Source organism: Pseudorasbora parva, chromosome 19, assembly GCF_024679245.1.
Source record: "Pseudorasbora parva isolate DD20220531a chromosome 19, ASM2467924v1, whole genome shotgun sequence".
Classification (NCBI taxonomy): domain Eukaryota; kingdom Metazoa; phylum Chordata; class Actinopteri; order Cypriniformes; family Gobionidae; genus Pseudorasbora; species Pseudorasbora parva.
The window spans coordinates 29070908-29092803 of NC_090190.1; the positions used below are offsets into that span (position 1 = coordinate 29070908).

General features: G+C 37.8%; 1 protein-coding gene across 2 annotated transcripts; it reads right to left on the reverse strand.

Annotated features, from left to right (window-relative positions):
• Positions 1 to 14556: 14556 nt before the first annotated feature.
• fam221a (family with sequence similarity 221 member A) lies at positions 14557 to 21374 on the reverse strand. Of its 2 annotated transcripts, XM_067425678.1 has the most exons (5): positions 21022 to 21374; positions 20644 to 20817; positions 20370 to 20560; positions 19982 to 20262; positions 14557 to 17273 (listed from the first exon to the last, which is right to left on the reverse strand). In XM_067425678.1, the coding sequence occupies exons 1-4, from the start codon at positions 21084 to 21086 to the stop codon at positions 20027 to 20029; spliced, it is 666 nt and encodes a 221-aa protein (XP_067281779.1). In that variant the 5' UTR covers positions 21087 to 21374; the 3' UTR covers positions 14557 to 17273; positions 19982 to 20026. The 2 variants fall into 2 exon arrangements, with proteins under 2 accessions (XP_067281779.1, XP_067281778.1); XM_067425677.1 differs by lacking the exon at positions 14557 to 17273 and having other exon boundaries at positions 19439 to 20262; positions 21022 to 21373.
• Positions 21375 to 21896: the final 522 nt, after the last annotated feature.

Sequence of the window (21896 nt, forward strand, 5' to 3'; positions counted from 1 at the left end):
TATATATATATATATATATATATATCTTGTGGACTATATATATATATTAGCTGGACTATAGCTGAATTCAGCTGAAAAATGACTCATTCACGACTGGACCCTTTGATGCTCCAGAAGGAAAATGCAGTAAGAGCTGGGGGGTGAAAACTTGTGAACAGGATGAAGAGGCCAAAAATGCCAAAAATTCTTATTTTGTTTAAATACATTTTATTATTATTATTATTTATTTTTATTTTTTTAGATCTGCCCTTAAGGAACAAGATGTTTCCTGGAAGACAAATTCTTGATCTTCGAATTCAATACGTTTTTACCCACTGACTTTAAATGCTTTGTGTTTCCTTCTAGAGCATCAGTGAATGTTTAAAGCTTATTTTTTTATAAATCCCAGTGTTTGAGTGCCTCAATTGTCCCCACTGTGAAAAGATGGATCTTAAAATCGTAGTTATTGCTGGAGAGGGTTCAAATATAAAAAAGATGCTGGAAAACTGAAGAATGTGCAGCACTGGAGGATTTTTTGAAGAACACTGGGCAGTTAAATCTCTCTCTCTCTCTCTCTCTCTCTCTCTCTCTCTCTCTCTCTCTCTCTCTCTCTCTCTCTCTCTCTCTCTCTCTCTCTCTCTCTCTCTCTCTCTCTCTCTCTCTCTCTCTCTCTCTCTCTCTCTCTCTCTCTCTCTCTCTCTGTGTGTGTGTGTGTGTATGAGCATGTTTTTGTGAAATATGAGGACACGTGTACAATGACATGGGTATGAAATATGAGGACATTGGCCATGTCCCCACTTTTCAAAAGGCTTATAAATCATACAGGATGAGGTTTTTTTTAGAAAGTAAAAATGCAGAATGTGTCCTGTGATGGGTAGGTTTATTGGTAGGGGCAGTAGAATATACAGATTGTACAGTATAAAAATCATTGCACCATATGGAATGGTGTGTGTGTGTGTGTGTGTGTGTGTGTGTGTGTGTGTGTGTGTGTGTGTGTGTGTGTGTGTGTGTGTGTGTGTGTGTGTGTGTGTGTGTGTGTGTGTGTGTGTGTGTGTGTGTAAAGTTTTTTAAGACGCCAACCTTTACATGCACATGAACTTTAAAAGATTCGTTTCACCAAAAAAATAAAATGGATATAATTGACATCAATGATGTCAAAATACATTTTGATCCAAAAATCACAAAAACTACAACTTTATTTAGCATGTGGGCCGTGAAAACCAAATTGGAAGAGAAGACAAGGCTGAATAAAGTCGTAATTTTTGTGATTTTGGGACCAAAATGTATTTTCGATGCTTCAAGAGATTCTAATGAACTAACTGATGTCACATATGGACTACTTTGATGATGTTTTTATTCCCTTTCTGGACATGGACAGTATAGTGTGCATAAACTTCAATACGCTCTTGGACTAAATACAAAATATCTTAAATTGTGTTCCGAAGATGAATGGGGGTCATACGGGTGTGGAACAACATTAGGGTGAGTCATTAATGACATCAATTTCATTTTTGGGTGAACTAACCCTTTAATGACATCCCATTCTTAATCTGTAGGGTTTAATACGGAGTTGGCCCAACCTTTGCAGCAGCTTCAACTCTTCTGGGAAGGCTTTCCACAAGGTTTAGGAGTGTGTTTATCATCCATGTCTTTATGGACCTTGCTTTGTGCACTATTTCGCAGTCATGTCAAGTCACAGGAAGGGGCCATCCCAAACTGTTCCAACATATTTGGGAGCATGAAATTGTCCAAAATGTCTTGGTACACTGAAGCATTAAGAGTTCCTTGCACTGGAACTAAGGGGTCAAGGGCAACCTCTGAAAAATAACCCCCAACCCATAATCCTCTCTCCACCAAATTTTACACTTGGCACAATGCAGTCAGGCAAGTACCATTCTCCTGGCAACCGGCAAACCCCGATTTGTCCATCGGATTGCCAGACAGAGAATACATCATACATTATACAAACATTGCGGGAACCAGCCAGCGGTCCCCACTTTTCAAAAGGCTTATAAATTATACAGGATGAGTTTTTTTGAGAAAGTAAAAATGCAGAATGTTTCCTGTGATGGGTAGGTTTAGGGGCAGGGGCAGTGTAAGGGGATAGAAAATACGGTTTGTACAGTATAAAAACCATTACGCCTATGGAGAGTCCCCACAAAGATAGTGAACCAGACGTGTGTGTGTGTGTGTGTGTGTGTGTGTGTGTGTGTGTGTGTGTGTGTGTGTGTGTGTGTGTGTGTGTGTGTGTGTGTGTGTGTGTGTGTGTGTGTGTGTGTGTGTGTGTGTGTGTGTGTGTGTGTGTGTGTGTGTGTGAGAGCATATTAGTACCTTCTACTTCATCCATGTTTCCTAAACTTTATTCAGAAAATATTACAGCTCGCTTTAAAAACATAACAGCACACTCTGTTGATAACACTGTAAAATATTCTGTCTGCCTTATTATATTGAGGTAATCACATGATAATAGACTGAAACATGCATATTGAGTTTGCGGTTTGAATCTGCTGTTAAAAATAGAGTTAAAAGAAGTAGCATTTAAGGACCACATTATGTCAGAACAAATTTCCTAGAAAATAACATGCCTGTGATTATTGTGTTTTATAAGCTTATTCAACTGTAGAAAAAATATCGTTCAACTAAAATGATTAAGTGTGTGTTTGTGTGTACATTTTAAGAAGCAATCTTTTCAAGAAAATAAAGAACAGATTCAGACCACAGAAATACGAGTGCTGTAGTGCCACCTGTCTCCTCCAGTGCTTTGCCTTCAGGCTTCTGCAGAGCCAAAGGGTCACAGGTCAGACTCAAAGGTGAGATATAACTTTAATGAAACCTGCGTCTCTGTCTGACCCATAAAACATGTCTTAGAGATGCCAATCCAATAATGTCTATCAAGAAAGCAGGTAAACTGGGAACATGGCATTTTTTTTCCATCACCTGTTCATATAAACAGCTCTATATACCAACCTGAATTTTAGAGCTGCGTTAGTGGTGGGGATTTATCAATGAATCTTTCTGCTGGTTACAAAGATGCGCCAGTAAGTGGAGACAAGTTTCTTTATGTTCTGTAAAATACATTTCAATGGTTTCAAACGGTTATGAATCAGTGAATCGATCAATGATTTGGATCACCAGTGTCATGTGAGTTCAGCAGTTTGGTAGTTTGACACGCAATCCAAATCATGAATCAATATGCTTATTCATGGCCGTTTTAATCTTTTTTTGAGGTTTGAAAAGAGAAGACAATGATGAATAAAGTCGTCGTTTTTGTTATTTTTGGACCAAAATGTATTTTCGATGCTTTAAGAGATTCTAATTAACTAACTGATGTCACATATGGACTACTTTGATGATGTTTTTATTCCCTTTCTGGACATGGACATCAAAGTGTGCATTCACTTGCATACGCTGTCGTACTAAATATAAAATATCTTAAACAGTGTTCCGAAGATGAACACAGGTCTTACGGTTGTGGAACAACATTAGGGTGAGTCATTAATGACATAAATTTCATTTTTGGATGAACTAACCCTTTAAGGATATTCAAACCCATGCGTCAAATTGCCGTCACCGAAAAGTTGTTAAACTTGTTCTGTGCAATTAAACTTGCACAGATTAATTGTTAACCTGTAATATGCGCTAACAAAGTGAATAAGATCCATTTTGATCTTATGAGGACTTTAAAGCTAGCCTATATATTCATTTTCTTAATAGGGAAAATTATTACATTTTTTAAGACAGCGTGAGCTATACATTGAAAAAAAAATTTAATAACTTGGATTTACTTGAAAAAATCCTCACAATTTGCACATTTAAAGTAAATTTTACTGCTTCTGCTCTGTACAACTTACCTGTTATTATCAAGTAACTTACTATTAAGCTTAACATTCATAAAGAAATTAAGTCAATTTTAATTCATTCTATTTGAATTCACATATAGAATTAAGTAAAATCTACTTAACTAAGTAAAGCAAATTTAACAAAATTAACTTTTTTCTCAAATAATATAACATGGATACAAACCATGATTTTAAACTGTATGCTTTACTTAAAAAATATTTTCTCTAAGTAAATAATACAATAGATATCGTGTAGACACCATATCTACACAATAGAAGTACTGTGGCACTTACCCGAACAGATACTTCAATACTTGGTACACAATAGTACACAATGATGGTAACATTCAGGTGATCCTTTTTGAGCCCTGCACATGATGTGCTAACACTCTAAAAACTTATACTATGATTTACTCAATTTTTTTGGTGAAACATTTTTACACTAAAAAAATTGAGTAAATTTTAAAGCAGTGAAATCAATTATAGACATCATATGAACTGAGTAAATGTAAGTAAAAAAATTAAGTAGATCTGAGTAACTGCATTTGTTACATTAACAAATTCAATTGAGTAGAAAAAATTGGGTAAAAAGCATTTAAAAACCAATATTTACGACTAATATGAACTGTTTTTATTTATGAATATTACTAACTTGTATAGTATAACTTTAATTTCCTCTAAACCTTTGTAAAATACTCCACAGTCCACACAAACACACTTATACATGACATGGCCTTTATTGTCGACGAGTAAGTTAACGTTACAGCAATAACGTTACAGCATATATTACTGTTTTGACATGTATATAACAGTTAACAGTAACAGAATAACAGTTATTTTACAACATTTAAACTCATGTAACAAACATTTTAGAAGTAAAAATTAAACATTTAAAAGTAATTCAAGTGTAATCAACCGGTCTGTTATCTATCAGCGCTGTTTCTCGAGCCTGAGATGGACTAACGTTAGCGGGACTTTGAACTTGAGACCGCTGTCCTGCGTTTCATTCGTAGCTGAAAGATGCTGCGAGGCGCCAGACTCCATAACCTGACAATAAACAAACAGTGCCCAGTTTTAATAACATTTTATCATCCAAATTCATTTTATTCATTATCTTTCCGAATAAAGTTGTGTTTTGAGCAACACAGCAGGCGTTTCAAAGACCAACGCCACACGTTAACTTAAGGTGACTCACACTGTCCCTGTATGTTGTTTTGAATTAAATAAAATGTCTTTTAGCACAGTAATGATTATATAGATAAAAAAAAACATACAAACCTGAATTTCAGAGAGGAAATGCCCCAATTCTGCGACGCTGAGAAGAAGAAACTGCTGTGGTGACTGAGGAGAATTCAAATATCCGCACTCACTCAACCGTCGAGCTGTCGTCGCGTCAGAGGGTGGGGGAGGGGCGCATTGTTTTAATCGAGTAAACTTACTCAATTTCTTCAGTGTGTGTTAAATATTAATAATCCTGATTTTAATTAAGTAATATTTGTGGTTCTTGAAACAGATCGGTTTAATTCTCCATTCTCAAATATTTTGAAATAAATTTCACAAATGTATTAAGTATTTTTAAAATAAATAATTGGTTATTTGAATACTAAATTATTTTAGTGAAAAAAACTTAAATATAACTATACATTTTAGACAAAATTAACTGTTGGATTTTTAGTCAATTATTTTGGTATGTTTAACTAAAACCATCAAGTAAAGGATATTGAGAGATTTTATTAAGTTAATAAAGTTAATTATTACTGTGATATTTACTAAGCCACTGAATTATTTTTTAGAGTGTAGAGTCGGCGGGCGGGGCTTAACGGCAGAGTTGCGCTTGCGTGCTTCTAATAAACACAGAAGCTGGCGAACAGCGGTCTTTTGAATCAGCTTTTTACCTTGACTCTGGAAGACTTGGAGTTATGCTTTTCTCTGAGAAAAGAACAAAGAACGGCACTGAAGGCATTCTGAAGAAGGGAAGATGTGTTCTGAGTTTTGCCGACCGGATACGGATACGAATCCGTCAACGAGCTCTGCTTCACCTTCGTTGCTCTGGTTGGTTGTAGCGCTATCCAATTGCATGCACGCCGTGCAGAGGGAGTTTGAAACAGCCTGTTTCAAACAGCCTTTTATCACAGCCTTTTATCCCGCCCCTCTGATTGAGCCCTGTCAATGGTGAGTTTCCAGACCAAACATCTTGATGTGGGTCTGGCTTATCAGGCTAAAACTTTACTACTTTGTTCCGTTGACTTGCTAAACTGTCCACACAATTTACTAAATCATTCCCTCGATTTAAAAATGAAGTGCCTCATCAAAATTTGGTCCTACAAGCATGTTTCGAAAATGCTAGAAAAAATGCACAAAAAGCATACCTGGTTCTTCTCATTAAAGGACATGTGTTGCCCATTAGTTGGTACAGACAATGGAACTGCCATCTCTTTTACAGCAGATCTTCATTTCTGCATTTAACGGAGGAAATCCTGGTGCCTTTTTGAATGTTTTGAACATTTTATGAGCTCTTCATAAGGTCTCAGCCTCAAACCTCAGACCTCAAACCTCAGACCTCAGACCTCAAATGTTGTGGGGCTAAGTTCGGCTGGCATCCACACTAGGGAACACTAGTATCAGAAAAGTTTAATTTTATATCTTTGATATTTGATCTTTTGATTTGATTTGAAACTACATTTGTTTTTTCTGTAGTACTTACTTCACCACAAAATCATTTTTCAGAGCGCACACAGATAGTTAATGATGGTATTTGCTTCTGTTGAAGCTGTCAGTCCATGTTATTTTAACTTATTTTTTAAAACAATAGTGTTTAAAAGCGGAATTTGGGGTGAACAAAATTACATTATCCATGATGCTGTACAGAAAATTTCACCAATCAGAAATAATAAAAACCGCTAAAAGAGCTCTTTAGCCTTTATCTGTAGTGAGAGCAGGGATCAAGTGGAGGAAAGTCTAGAGAGGTGGAGGTTTGCTCTGGAGAGAAGAGGAATGAAGGTTAGTCGCAGCAAGACAGAATACATGTGTGTGAATGAGAGAGAACCAAGTGAAACAGTGAGGTTACAGGGAGAAGAGGTATAGAAGGTGCAGGATTTTAAGTACTTAGGGTCAACAGTCCAGAGCAATGGGGAGTGTGGAAAAGAGGTGAAGAAGCGTGAGCAGGCAGGTTGGAATGGGTGAAGAAAAGTGTCAGGTCTGTTGTATGATAAAAGAGTACCAGCAAGAATGAAAGGAAAGGTCAGTAGTGAGACCAGCGATGTTGTATGGTTTGGAGACAGTTGCACTGAGGAAAAGACAGGAGGAAGAGCTAGAGGTAGCAGAGCTGAAGATGTTGAGGTTCTCTTTGGGAGTGATGAGGATGGATAGGATCAGGAATGAGTACATCAGAGCGACAGCACATGGGAGATGATTTGAAGACAAAGTTAGAGAGGCCAGGTTGAGATGGTTTGGACATGTTCAGAGGAGGGAGAGTGAATATATTGGTAAAAGGAAGCTGAGGTTAGATCTGCCAGACAAGAGGTCAAGAGGAAGACCAAAGAGGAGGTTTATGGATGTAGTGAAGGAGGACATGAAGGAAGTCGGTCTGAGAGAAGAGGATACAGAGGATAGGACTAGATGGAGGCAGATGATTCGCTCTGGCGACCCCTGAAGGGAACAGCCAAAAGAAGAAGAAGAAGAAGAAGAAGAAAGGAGCTCTTTAGCCCAACCAATTCCATACAATGTTTGTTTATAGGCCAGAGGAGAACTGGCACCCCGACTGTCTGGTTTCTCCCAAGGTTTATTTTACTCCATCATGCCCTGATGGAGTTTTGGTTCCTTGCCACTGTCGCCTTTGGCTTGGATTGCTCAGTTGGGGACACAAAAATTATGCACTTATGATCTTATGGTCTAACTTATGATCTAAGTTATGCAACTAAATATACAAATAAAATACTTACTTAATTCTATAAAAAATAATACTGATCAGCCAACATTGTTGCTATATGATAAATTAAAATAAGCTGATAACATCACTGTTTTCTCCAGAACGACTGTACAGCCAAATCTAATTTTGTTGCAATATTGTCCTGTTTAACACTGTGAAGCTGCTTTGAAACAATCGTCATTGTAAAAGCACTATAGAAATAAAGTTGATCGATTGATTGATATTTACACTTTCTCTGCGGACGGCAGCAGGCTCCAGCCCATGGTGAACACTGGCGACACACCACTCCCATCAGGCAGCCACCACCCCACCTCGACCCAGGGCACGGCAGCGAGCGCTCCATCCCAACGGTCTTCACTCACTCCAGCACCCTCGCCCCGGGCAGCCACTCTCGGTCCTTCTCCATCCGCGCTGCCCGAACTCCTCAGCATTGTGATCCCCCTCAGCAGCGCGGACTCTTCCACAGCATGTCCCTCCTTCCTTCCGGGTTTCGGAACCAATGTAATAAAGTTCATATATATGGGAAGGAAGGAGGCAGGAACTGGCGAACATTTAACAACTTTAATCAAATAAATATACAAAACTAAAGTAACGCGGGCAGCCCCTCACGGACGACTGCCCGCACACACATAATAAAACATTAACAAAACATAACATAAAGTCCAGGCCTGGTCCTCTCTCGTCCTTCACTGGTGTCCAGGGGCGTAGCACCAAATTTTGGGCCCTGGGTACAAACCATCTTGCTGGGCCCCCGTACCATGTATGTGTATGTATAGAAAACTGACTTCTAAGGCCCCCCCCTGCCTCGGGCCCTGGTTACTCAGTACCCTTTATCCCCCCAGTCCCACGCCCCTGCTGGTGTCGCTTGTCCTTATGCCTCCAAGCTCCCTCGTGAGAGGACTCGAGACCAGTGTGGCGCGCAGGTGACACTCATTTGCACTCACGGCACGGTCTCGCTCGCTCCTCCCATGTTTCTCGCTCGTCCACCTAGCCACACGCTGGCACGTAGCTAAGTACAAAGTCTAGTATCTTTAAATTTTTGTCTGGTTTTCAAATACTTTTTTTATTGAAGTTCGTAATGTTATGATTCACTTAGTGCTTGGTTGGCTTGGTTCAGACTTTGTTTTAAATCCCTATGGGAGTAAAGGAATAGAAAAAAATACTTTGAGAGCCAGCACTGCTGAAAAAGTTGTCGGCACAGGTGGCAATGATTGTTGTGAATGATCTGGCGGAAGTGCCCGTCGAATGTGGATTCATCCCATTTGGACTAATTCATTTCATAATTTCACCCATTCAGGTGTTTTTATGAGTGACAAGTTACAATTTACAATTTAAGTGTCCATGTTACAGTGTAATTATACAGTTAAGTAATGAGTAATATTAATTAACAACATGTACTTACTAGGTTAGGGTTAGTTGCACTGTAACAAATGTAACAAGGGCACTGTAAAAATAAAGTGTTAGCCTTTAAATCATTTATTCAATTGATAAATTTAAACATGCTTAAAGGGATAGTTCACTTTGAAATTAAATTTTGATATGTTTTAGCTTACCTCATGGGCATCCGAGATGTAGGAGTATTTATTTTGATCATTTTAGGTCAAACCGTTCTTGTCTGTGCCTCACATAATGCAGGTCTATGGTCACCACCTCAAAGAGCATACACAGAGAAGTCCACAAAACGAGCGTTTTGTGTGAGAAAACGAACAGTATTTATATCGTTTTTACCTCTTGTACACCACAGGAAACGCGCGCCCTCGGATCAGTTGGACGTAGTGTTGTACCAGAGGTAAAAACTATATAAATATTGTTTGTTTTCTCACACAAACCGCTAATTTCGTGTCTTAGGCCATCAGTGTGTACTTATGATGGGGGATTGTTTAATTTGGACTTCTCTGTGTATGCTCTTTGAGGTGGTGACCATAGACCTGCATTATGTGAGGCACAGACAAGAACAGTTTGACCTAAAATGATCAAAATTGAAACTACTCTCAGATGCCCATGAGGTAAGCTAAAACATATCAAAATTTAATTTCAAAGTGAACTATCCCTTTAATCATCCAAGAACTAAACCACTGCTGTTCTGTGTTGTAATGGTTCTGTCTTTGTCTGGAACAATGTTCTTTTGGTGGAGCAACAACAAAGTAACTGCCGCTACTGTATCTAATGAAGGCTAAGTTACCCAATATATACACGTCTTGGTTATTGAAGTGTTAAAATCACACAGACACACACTCACAGGCCTACAGATACATGTCTAAAGTAAGTTGGTTGGTTGTCTGAAAAAAAGCTGAAAAAGCAGTTACACTTGCTTGCAAAAATGTCTGACTCACTATATGCAATTATTGCTCGTTTCTTCTGCCGTTCACTGTCACACTGGTTAAACATGTTACATAAAAGCCTTTATGTTAAAGAAAAGAGTCCTAAGATAAGAACGTCAAACTAATTTCGCTCCACTCAAACACCAATTGTCTCTTCTCTCTTTTTCCACCTCTCCCTCTCTTTCTCCTTATCTCTTTCTCAGAGCGGTTTTACAATGTCTTATTAATCTATAAAAACATGGAACTTCACTGTTTTGTATGATCTTTTTTTTATAGAACAGTCTGTTTCTGTCCTCTCTTCATAATTATTATTTGACTCTGTTCGTACACTTGAGTCATGGTGGTTGGCAAGGATAGATAACTGAGCAAATGGGGCCTCCACGAGAGGGCCCTTGTGACCAGACACCTGAAAACAAGCTACCGCAAGTGCAAATGAAAAAAATTCATGTCGTTTAGACTACTGGTGCAAAGTGAAATGAATTGAGAAATGAGACATGTTGTCCTTATAGAACCAACAGCAGTACTTTCTGAGCATCTCATTGCTATTGTTGTAAATTTCTGTTTATTTTGCAATTAAAGGTGTCATGAAATGGCTTTTTAAAATTTTTTATACTGTTGTCTGACGTCAACTAATGATGTTTGTGTGGTTTTTACATTCAAAAACATCATAACTAATAAGTAATAGGCTTTTTTCTACACTGGTTTAGAGGCTCTCTCCAAAACGCTGGGTTCTGATGGGTGTGCCGAACTGGAGACTTGGAAGTAAACGCCCACGGCTAGGATTGGTTAAGATATGAATATTAAATGAGCTCCAGCTCCCCAGTTCAGTTCACATGAGGGATGGATTGTTTAGAAAGTGGCAACCGGAATAAACGTCTTTATCAAACAAACACAATGATTTATTTCTCATCCACCCGCGATTGATTGGACTATTATTTTTGTATTACATAGCCCGCACGATCGGACGATATAAGCACGAACCGCGTTCGCCCTTCAAATGTCAAGTCAAGAGAGAGAGAACAAGAAAGGGATATTATTAGATTAGCTTCTGTTTTGGTAGCCCATCTGGAAAACACAGCCCCAGGACATTGGGCTTTGCGAGCCCTGGCCCATAAATGTCTGAGTTCAGCGTGCTAATGGTATGTTCTGTTAGACTCGCACAAATAAGCTTGTTGATAGATTAAACATTCGCTGTATCTGGTGGGCAAAACTCCGAACACACCCTTTTTAAGAATGCCTTCAGTGCCGTTCTTTGTTGTTTTCTCAGAGAAAAGCTTAACTCCAAGTCTTCCAGAGTCGCGGTCAAAGCTGATTCGAAAGGCCGCCGTTCGCCAGTTTCTGTGTTTGTTCTGTGTTTCCAGAGTTTGGTTTTTTTCCACTTAGATGTGTATTAAGTTGCAGTGTTTATTCTCATAACTGCCACTTTATATATCACAATTTTGGTGTACATACCCCTATCTTTTAAAAATAAGATTAATCATAAAAGCTAAAATATTTTAAGCTCTAAAATGTTTGAGCGGATAAAGTATCTAAAATATTTGACGTAATAGATATCATATAATAGATATCAGATTGTTCTAAACAAATAATTTACAAATATGATCCTGTTCAGAAGTTTGCACGCAGCCTTAACAGAATCATTTACACCAATAAGGCATAACACAATGACATAACCTTATATTTTGTTGGTCTCCCTTTTGCTGCCACTCCACTAGACCCCTGTGCTGTGTGTGCTGATATCTTGTACCAAGATGTTAGCAGCAGATCTTTTAAGTTTTGTAAGTTGTGAGGTGGGGCCTCCATGGATAGAACTTGTTTGTTCAGAACATTGCACAGATGATTGGATCGAGATCAGGGAAATTCCTTCATACAGAATCTCTCCATATCCTTTAGATTCCCAGCTCCATGTTGGTGCTTCTTCTCTTCAGTTCACCCCACTCCTTTTCCATCGGGTTCAGGGAACTGGGACGGCCATGGCAGAAGCTTCATTTTGTGTTCAGTGACACATTTTTGTGTTGATTTTGATGTTTGCTGTGGATCGTTGTCCTGATGGAAGATTCAACCATGGCCCATTATAAGATTAAGCACAAGTGGTCAGGTTTAGCCTATTTCTTGTATCTGAACAAGATGTCCAAGACTTCCAGCAAAAAAATAAAAAAATAAAATAGGTCCACAACATTATAGATCCAGAAGAATATGTTGTATATTTAACCAGATATATGTATATTTAACCACTGACATGAGTTACTTTTTATCCCTGTTTGCACCAACGCCATCTGGAGGGTTTGCTGCCAAAAATCACTTTTTCTTTTGTTTCATCTGACCATAGAACTAGGTCCTTTCATAATCCAGTCGTTTCTGACAGCTGAATATGCTGGAGTTTGTTTTGGGATGAGCAAGAAGGATTTTTTGTATCCCTCCCAAACAATTTGTGGTGATGTAGGTGCTGTTTTAGGCTTTCTGACCTTTAGACGCAATTCTCCAGCTGTGATCCTTGGAGAATCGTTGGCCACTCAAACTCTCCTCCTCACTGTGCATTAGAATGATATGGACACACATCCTCCTCGGGCAGATTCGTAACATCTTTCGATGATTGGAACTTCTTAATTATTGCCCTGATGGTGGAAATGTGGATTTTTCAATGCTTTAGCTATAGCCATAAAACGTCTATACGTCTAGCTATAAAATTTTACTCATTGTAATGAAGGATTAAAAGAATGGCTTGCATGACTAACACCGCCATCATGAATGAGTGAATGAATGGGTGAATGTGAAGCAATATGTAAAGTGCTTTGGTTGCCTTTGGTCTGTTGAAAGCGCTATATAAATACAGTCCATTTAGCATAACACTATAAAATATTTGTGTCCACATTTTTATGTTAAGGTAAATGCATGCATATTGTGAATGGATTTTAAAAAGTTTAAGTCAGTTAAAACAAGTTACATAAATTCATGTTCAAAAGTTCACATAATCTTTTTGGAAAAAGATCATTTGTGCTAAATAAACTGTCTTGTGGTATAAATGCAAATATTGGTCTTGCAGTAAGTACTACATCCCTGACGAAAGTATTGGCAGTGACAAAATTTGTGTTTAGCAAAGTTTACTGATTCAGTATTTGTAGATTGAAACAATGGTACACATTTCATATTTAAAAGGCTCTTATTGGCAAAAGCATGTGCAAAGAAAGATTTACATGTTGACTCTTCTTCACAACCTCTGCAATTCAGTCTGGCATGCTGGGTATCAGCTTCTGGGACAAATCCTGACTGATGGCGATCCATTCTTGCCTTATTAATATCCTAAGAGTTGATCACAATTTGTGGGCTTCTGCTTGTTCACTCATACTTTGATTAACCACAAATTATCTATGGGATTAAGATTAGGGGAGTTGCCTGGCCATGGAGACAAAATTTCAATACAATGGTCTCTGAGCAACCTGACTCTTGACAAATGGTGCTCCATCATGTTGGAAAATGCATGGATCATCACCAAATTGATCCTGGATTGTTGGGAAAAGTCGCTCTTGCAAGACCTTTAAATAGCATTCTTTATTCACGGCAGTGTTTTGGGGCAGAATTGTGCGAGAGCCCACTCCCTTGGATGAAAAGCATCCAAAATAAGTGGTTTCAGGATGCTTCACTGTTGGCACGACAGAGGACTCATGCTGGCATTCACCTTTTCTTCTCCGGACAATTGATTTTCAAGATGTCCGAAATGGTCGGAAGGGAGCTTCTTCAGAGAAAATAATGCCCAATCCTTGTACTTCCTGCTGAATTTTAGTCTGTCCCTGTTTTTCTTGGAGATGTTACTGTTTTACAGCAATTTCCCTGCATATAAGGCCATTTCGATGCAAAGCGATAATGGCTGCACATATTTCTTTGGAGGAAACCATCATTAAAGCAAGAACACAATGATTGGACAGTGCACACTTCTTCCGTCCTTTTAGCAATCAGTCTGCTCTTATAATTCAATCAGAATGATAGAGTGATTTTACCCGACTAGTAGGCCTACTTGTTCACACTTATGCTGATGACAGATTAGTGAAGTGATGTTAGGTCATTCTGTGCCAGAGCCAAAAAACTTTCTTCATTTTTGTTGCCATTAAGCTTTTTGCAATTATTTTAAATGCATCCGATCACTCTGAACAATAATCTAGACACAATGTGAATCAAGACCACAACAACTAAAGGAGCAAACTTTGCAAAACACCAAATGTATGTCACTGCCAATTGTCAGGGTGTGTGCAGGCAGAAAGGCAAAGACAGGTAAATACAGTTCTAAATGTAGTTTACTATATTCTCAAAGTAGGCAGACAGGAATACCACAACACATTTAACATGTGACCATACAAAGACTAAAGATTAGTACATACTCTGCAAGAATAAAGAAATTAGTTTGTTTACTCGAAGTTGCAAGAACAAGAACAAAGTTCGTTCTGGCCAGTACAATCAAAACTTCACAAGAAAATCAGGTGCCGAACAACTCCGTTTCAGCGCATTAACCCCACCCACTTTAAATTTCTGACCAATCACACAATAGTTCTCGAACACCCACAAGAAAAAAAGTTCTGCTCAGGCGATATGTTGAGAACTAGCTGGGAGAACTCCCAAACCAGGGCTGCGAGAACCAAAATGACGTCATTTTGTTCTTGCAGCCCTGGGAGCAAGAACTTTTTTCTCGGTTCTCATGGAGAATGTCACAGCATTGAAGTTGAGGCGAAAGGAAAGAACTTCCCTTTCGCCTCAAACAGAAACGAGCTGATTAAACACACAATGCTGAACTAAATCAACTCATAATGATGGAGACAAACAAGTGGCGGGAAACTGAACTAAGAAACGTGACAAATGAAAACAAACTAAAAGTCCATGAACAAAACAGAACATTACCATGACACTTATAAAATAACTTAAGGCCAGAACAGTCAATGAAACTGGAAAAAGTGTGTTGGATTTACATGATTTAATCATGTAATCATTAAACATGATCAATTCTACATCAATCAATTAAGTTAAACAGTTTGTTCACATCATTTCTACATAATGGAATTGTCACTTTTAAGCAAATCGCACAATTATTTGAACATGGTTCCCTAACATGATTCATTTACAACATTTCTTATATTGTGTGTTACAGAATAAATTATAAAACTGTACTTGATAGATTCCAAACTAAAGCCAGCAATAGCCCATATAAGCATGCTACATGCTAAGCATGAAATGTTCTTTGGGCAAAGCAGTAATAATGTGCTGTAACAGTCCACAAATTCTCCTCTTCTAATAACTGCAACATAATTGAAACAAACATTATCAAGTCTCCCCCTTTTATCATCTTGCTCAAAAACATATAAAATAACACTTAATTTCAACATTTTACTCTCTTTGTTAAGTCCTAAGCTAAGCATGCTGGGAACAGTTTTGGCAAAACATAATTTTCAAGAACTTGATAATGTAATCTAGTGAATTTCATATTTTAGAAAATTACATTAATCGAAAGCAAATAAATAAAGTTTAGAAGAGAAACACAATTTTGTTACATAGATCGCAAATAATATGATTGAGTAAATTGGACAAGGTGTGTTTTCTCATTTTATTTCAGTGAATATTTTTATTCTCTCTTTTTGTTTATAGAATAGTTAAAATATTACATGTTGTACAAGGATTATGCTAACTTTTACAACTTGTGACTACACTGTAAAAAATAAAATAATTCAGGGTCAAATTGAACATTTTCTAGTGACTGATTACACCTAAATTTTTTAGTTGGCCAAATGGAATATTTAGATGTGATCAATCACTAGAAAATGTTCAATTGGGGCCAGAATTTTTTTTTTAATAGTGTAAAAATGAAGCCTTCAATGAAGCTGTTGCCCTGGGTCTCGCAGGACCATAATCCATCCTTGGCGGTTGGTCTTCAAAGTCAGAGACCATCAGAGTGCCATCATGTGTGTGAGTGTATTCGAGAGTGTGCGATCTCAGTATGAGGACAAATTGAAGTATTTTGATGTAAAAACAACAGAGATCATCTTTTGTCAAGGAAATTTTCATCGATTTTGTACAGCCGAGTGATTCCACGGTGGCTTTTGTCTCCCCCTTCACACTCATGGGCTCGACGTGAATAAATAACGCCACCAATCCCACAGTCTTCATCTCTGCTCCCTCACTCCTCCTCCTCCTCTTTTTTCAATTCTTCAAAGCATCACTGAGCAGAATAAAGGATTGGAGAGGAGCAGAAGCACCTCAAGTCACTGCCACAATGCAGTTCCACCGTCGATTTTCAAGCTTTTTAACAAAGAAATTGAAAAAGCAATTGTCTTGACACACTTTAAGGTCTCACTGCTTTGATTCCAGGTAATTGATGTTGTTCTTTTCAACATCACACAACATAGACTCTGACAATTGTGTGGCAATCTGTCAGGCTTATGGGAGACTGAGAAGAGAAACTCTTAAGGCGACACTTTACGAGGCTTCAAGGAAATTCAATGTATTATAAACAGACTATTAATAAAGTCTGAACAAAGTCAAGAAGTCCCTTGTGATTCATAGTTTGCTGGACAGTTCGTCACTTAGTATAGCAAGTTGAGTAAAACTAATAAATTAATAAAGTATAAAGTAATAAAAACTTGACTTCTTGAAATATATCATTGATTGACAGCTGCTTCGTGTGGCGAATCTAAGCCATAACCTAACACAGTTGAATATTTTTCAGGTCTATTTTCTTCTCTCATCGCTTCTTCCCCAAACCCTGTCAATCATGGCACCATGGTGACTCTTAGTACATCAGTTGCTCTAAAGACCTCAGAAAGGTTTCCATGGCAAGGAGATTAGACTTGTGAAGAGGTATATTTTGACGTTTTCCTTCTTTCCTTGCATTTTTATAATGGTCTCCACTGACGGGGAATTTGTGAAGTGATTTCAGTGTGTTTAGTCTTTAGATTAAGGTCATCAGGAAGATGTAATTAATACAGCATAGTAGAGGAAAAAAGCTTATTGAAGGCACAATGACACCAAAGGATCTGTGAAGTTAGGCATTGGGGATGATATCAACACACACACACACACATACACAATCATCAAACACTCACACTAAATCGATATGTCACCTTTCAGATCAGACATCATCCCTTCCGCTAGCTTACTCCAGTGTTCTCTTTGGACACAGGTGTGTGTTTGTAGATTGTTTGCATGTTTAAGGCTTTCCTTGGACACCTGCTTGGGTCAAAAAAGAGACAAAGGGTGTCATAAACAAATAAAAGCCACATCAATAATCTGAATCACATCAGTTTGTGATCTCTGCTCTGACAGGCCTGGGTTATTAAAAAAACATGGCACGATAGCGTATAGTTTTCTTAATCACTACTGCGATTACTTGCTCATTTCAGCTCAGAATTAAAATTCATGCACTGTATCACAGCAAGGATGGGAATTAATCTGATTTCAATGTGAATCACTTTACTGACGCAGATCTGCTGAATCTAATCAGATTAATTAAACATTTACACCAGATCCTTTATATGTAATCCTGTCCCGATTTTCTTCTACATCGTCATTCAAAACCTCAGTCGGATGGTAATTTTATATTTTGTTAATAAACCGCTGCTTCTCGTTTTTCATGCAATGCATTTTTAATGAGTTCAAAGAGCCTTTTCAATTTCTTCTTTCATTCTTTTTTTTTTTTTTAAATGAAAGAAGTATAGAAGGACGCAGGACAAAGCAAGAGTTTCATTATTGTGAACTTATCACATAAACGTGTGTGTGTGTGTGTGTGTGTGTGTTTGTGCATGGGTGTAATTAATTAAGCAATATTCCCTTCAACATGTCACTTCTTTGAGCGCATATGATTAGAAAATGGATATTTTAACTGCAATTCATTTCATTATTTGATGCATGCAGCCAATGGCCATCTAAATGGCAAAATCACTTTTAAGTAAAAATGATATATCAAGTATCAAAAAAGCCTAAAGGGGTTTAAGTATAGCTTGATTTCTTAATATGTTCTCTTTTATGAATTCAATTACTAATTGACTTCACAATATATTCATTAAAAAACTAAAAAATCTCTAATGATAAATGGTTGTAAATGCAGCAGATTATGAGTTTTTGGAACTCGGGTTCTGGAATTAAGCCTTAAACCCCAAAACAAAAGAGTTAAGTTTATTTAATTTAAGTTTATTTAAGGGATCTAAAGCAAAATATAGTTAATATAATTTAGGAATTGGGAATATACAATATATTAATTATTGGGGATATTACACTTAAAAACTAAAATTCTATGTCTAATGTCATTCCAGTCGAATATGATTCATTCTTCCACAAATGGGTATGTTTTGAAAAATGTTCACGCTGCTCTTTTTCACACTATTGAAGTGCATAGTGGCCAGGGTCTGTCAAGCTTCTGAAAGGACACAATCCATTATAAAATCATTAAAAGTAGTCTATACCTTCTTTTACCATTTGTGAGCTAAACAGATTTAATTGGCTGTTAAAAGTCTTGGTCATCATTTACTTTCATTATGGAACAGATTTGCTTGGACATTAGAAAGAAAGATATATTGTTTGGAAAGACATGAAGGTGAGTAAGAGAATGTTCTTCTTTGCCGTGAACTATCCATATGAAGAATCTTTCTCTGCTTAGAGTGAATGTACATTGCAAAGAACATCGGCCAACCAGTTTTCTCCTGCTCTCGGTGTCTGTAACTGATTTCTGTGTAACTAAAGATTTGAAGCTGAGGGATTTGAAGGAGGAGGACAAAAGAGGGGGAACGAATTAAAGATATCATTGAAGAGGTAGAGAGGCGCAGGGTGCATAATATAATACAATCTAAATGAGGCTTAATATAAATAGAGGACCAGGCAAAGAGCAGCAGTACAAAAGAGACTTCTAAATAAATCAGCGAGGTATTTTAAGAGTGTTGGTGGCAATGAAATCCACCAATGAGCCACGAGTTTTATTTCAAGTGTGGTAATGAGAAGAGCCTGTGTTTGGTCTCATTGCCGGTTTTTCATCACCGACGTCACCAAAGGCAAGTCTCACAGGTCACACACACACTCGCATTTGCACATTTCATGAGACAGACAGATGTTCTCGAGAGCAATTGAGTGGAGATGCATATCAGAACAGAGGAAGAGAGAAGGAACATATAAAGAGGAAGTCGTAACGAATCCAATCTAATGGAATCTTGAGAAGCTTAGGATGAGTCATAAAACATTCACAAATACAAATACAGAGAAGCACATTCAAACATATTCAAGATTCGAAACACACACACACACACACACACACACACACACTCACTCACTCACTCACTCACTCACACAGTAGAAGACAGAGCTAGTCATGCCCAGCACATGCTGCAAACCGTTCTAGTGGAACTGTTCCAATGATTAGGGGTGAAATTGTTTCTTCTTTCTTTCTGCTCCTTGAACAGAAAACGATTGAATGCAAGCAAAAGAGCCCGCAGAGTTCACAGAGCACGCGGCACTCTGTGTCTTATAGATAGAGCGCAAACACTCTTTTAATTAGGACTTTAATTGCTATTACTGTTCTGAACATTACCATGTAAAGAAGAGTAATTTAAAGCCATTTCATTGAAAACAAAGACACATCTCTCTCACACGGTCACGTCAATGCAAGTGAAGCAAAGAAGAGGCAAGTGTGTCACTACAGACCTCTGCTGGTCAAACGTAGATACTATCAGTAATTTTACCAATTTATACATGAATATTTTTTCACACTGCAGGAAGATTTTAGTCCAAAAAAAGTGATTAAAAGTGATGTAATCCCAAGAAGTTACAGGCCAAAAATATTACACTAATACATTTTGACCCAAAATCTTTAATCACTTTAGTGTACACTAAAATGTACATCAGTGTATACATAAAACAAGGGTAATGTTGACTAAAGGTGTGCTGCTAACCTAATGTTTGTAGTAGTACCAAATCAGTGATAAGGTGACAGGATCCTATTGTGTGTGCTGTTCATATGCATTGCCTATGCCACTCGGGTCCAGTCTCAAGTAGCCTTCTGCCAGTGAGCTGAACCCAGTCAGGCCTCCCATAGCCACATAAGGAACAGCTTTGCCCACCGGACGGCCGCGTGCCGAGCGCTCTTCCCTGGTTTCGACCATCGTCACGTGGGCATATCCAGGCTGACCACATCCACAGGTGAATGGACTTCGATAACCAGTACACTGACTGCCTGCATGTGTGAAAAGTTAAGACAATTAAACGCTTATGTGTAACACAATGAATTATGTTAGCTTTCATTTAATAATATGGGATGCAATGGTGCTGTGCAAAACTAACATTTCCTGCACAGGTGCCCTGTAACTTCAGAGTGATCGCTGGTTGTGTGTTTGCATTGGCAGCGTACTGGTTTAGAGCCATTGACATGAACATATTCATAGGATGCACAGTGACAACCTTTGACCTTGCAGGACAGGAGTATAGGCCTTTCCTTTGGCAGCTCCTCAAAGTCTGTGCAGTGTTGTTTATACCTGAGAATGAAATAGAAACATAGAATAAACTGGTTTTGTATGCATGCGTACCATCAAGAATGTGTGTGACTGGTGATCCATACCTGTGTGAACAGAAGCAAGGTGTCTCTGGTCCAATAAGTTTGCAGTCTATCTGTCCCGGGATGCCAAAACTGACATACAGGCGGTTCTGTATTCTTCTTGGCACCACTGTCTCTTTGTATTTCTTGTACTCATCCTCAGAAAACATCCTCCCTCTATCATCTTCCCCAACAATCCTTTACAAAACATGATTCAGATCAAGAATTACAAGATAACCTTAACAACCTGACAAGCTTATTAGGCTACTTGAACTAAGGGATGTACAAATTACCAGAAAATGAAACAAACAATCAGGAAATGAAAAGATCAAAGTAGATTTGTTTAATAGTTAACGTTATAGTTATAGTTATTAGCTCGCCTATTTCCTTAAACAAACTTACCTTCTGTATTCTAAATAGGCATCCACTGCATTGGTTGCATGTTTGTCGATGTGTGTCTTTTCCATTTCACGATGATTATGAGTTTATTTGGTTGTTTTGACTGTTGATATAAACTACAGTGTCGCGCTGTAACACTGAGAACCTGTTTGGAATGTGTTTCTAGGCAACGACGAAACTACAGTGATCAGTGTTTATTACATAGTCTAAACCCGGCAAAAGAAAGACAAAAGGGAAATAAATATAGGAATAGAATTTCTGTTATAAGTAATTTTTGTCCAATATAACCTACATTCGTCTCGTATCAATTGTATTGGACTACATTTGTACAAATGAACTACATTTCCCATGCTCACTATGCCATTTTACTTGAGTGCGTGATGAGAAGTCTAATGTACGAGATCGGTTCCTTAAAAAGGTTCTTTTCAAGAAAACGATTCAGTGATTCTTTTAAGTTATGACGTATTTCAGTTATCGCATGCATGATCGCATGATTCTCATGTGGAATATTTTCTATAGCCTAAATCATTCCAATAAATATGTAGACACACGCGTAGGCTACTGCTTATTTCAAGGTTACAACTAAAAGTGTTTATTGTAATGTCATGCTCATAAATTTTTTTTAAAAAAACCCCACTGATGACATAAATGATATTTGCGTTAAAACTAAATAATACTAAACATGTACATCTCTTGGATATATATATATATTTATTTATTTATATATGTATTTATATATTTCCAATATATATTTATTATATTCTAACTTTTGTGAACTTCAGTCACACAAGCTCGAAGAATTGTTCAGACGATTTGTTTGAACCGATTCATTGGAAAGATTCGACTCATAAGAACAATTCATTCACAAACCGGACATA

Coding starts and splice junctions, on each gene's coding strand:
- fam221a (XM_067425678.1), bottom strand. CDS start 21,086: ATGGAAAAGACACACATCGACAAACATGCAACCAATGCAGTGGATGCC. Junction 20,818..21,021: donor GCCTATTTAGAATACAGAAG/GTAAGTTTGTTT, acceptor TGTTTTGTAAAG/GATTGTTGGGGAAGATGATA. Junction 20,561..20,643: donor CCTTGCTTCTGTTCACACAG/GTATGGATCACC, acceptor TTTCATTCTCAG/GTATAAACAACACTGCACAG.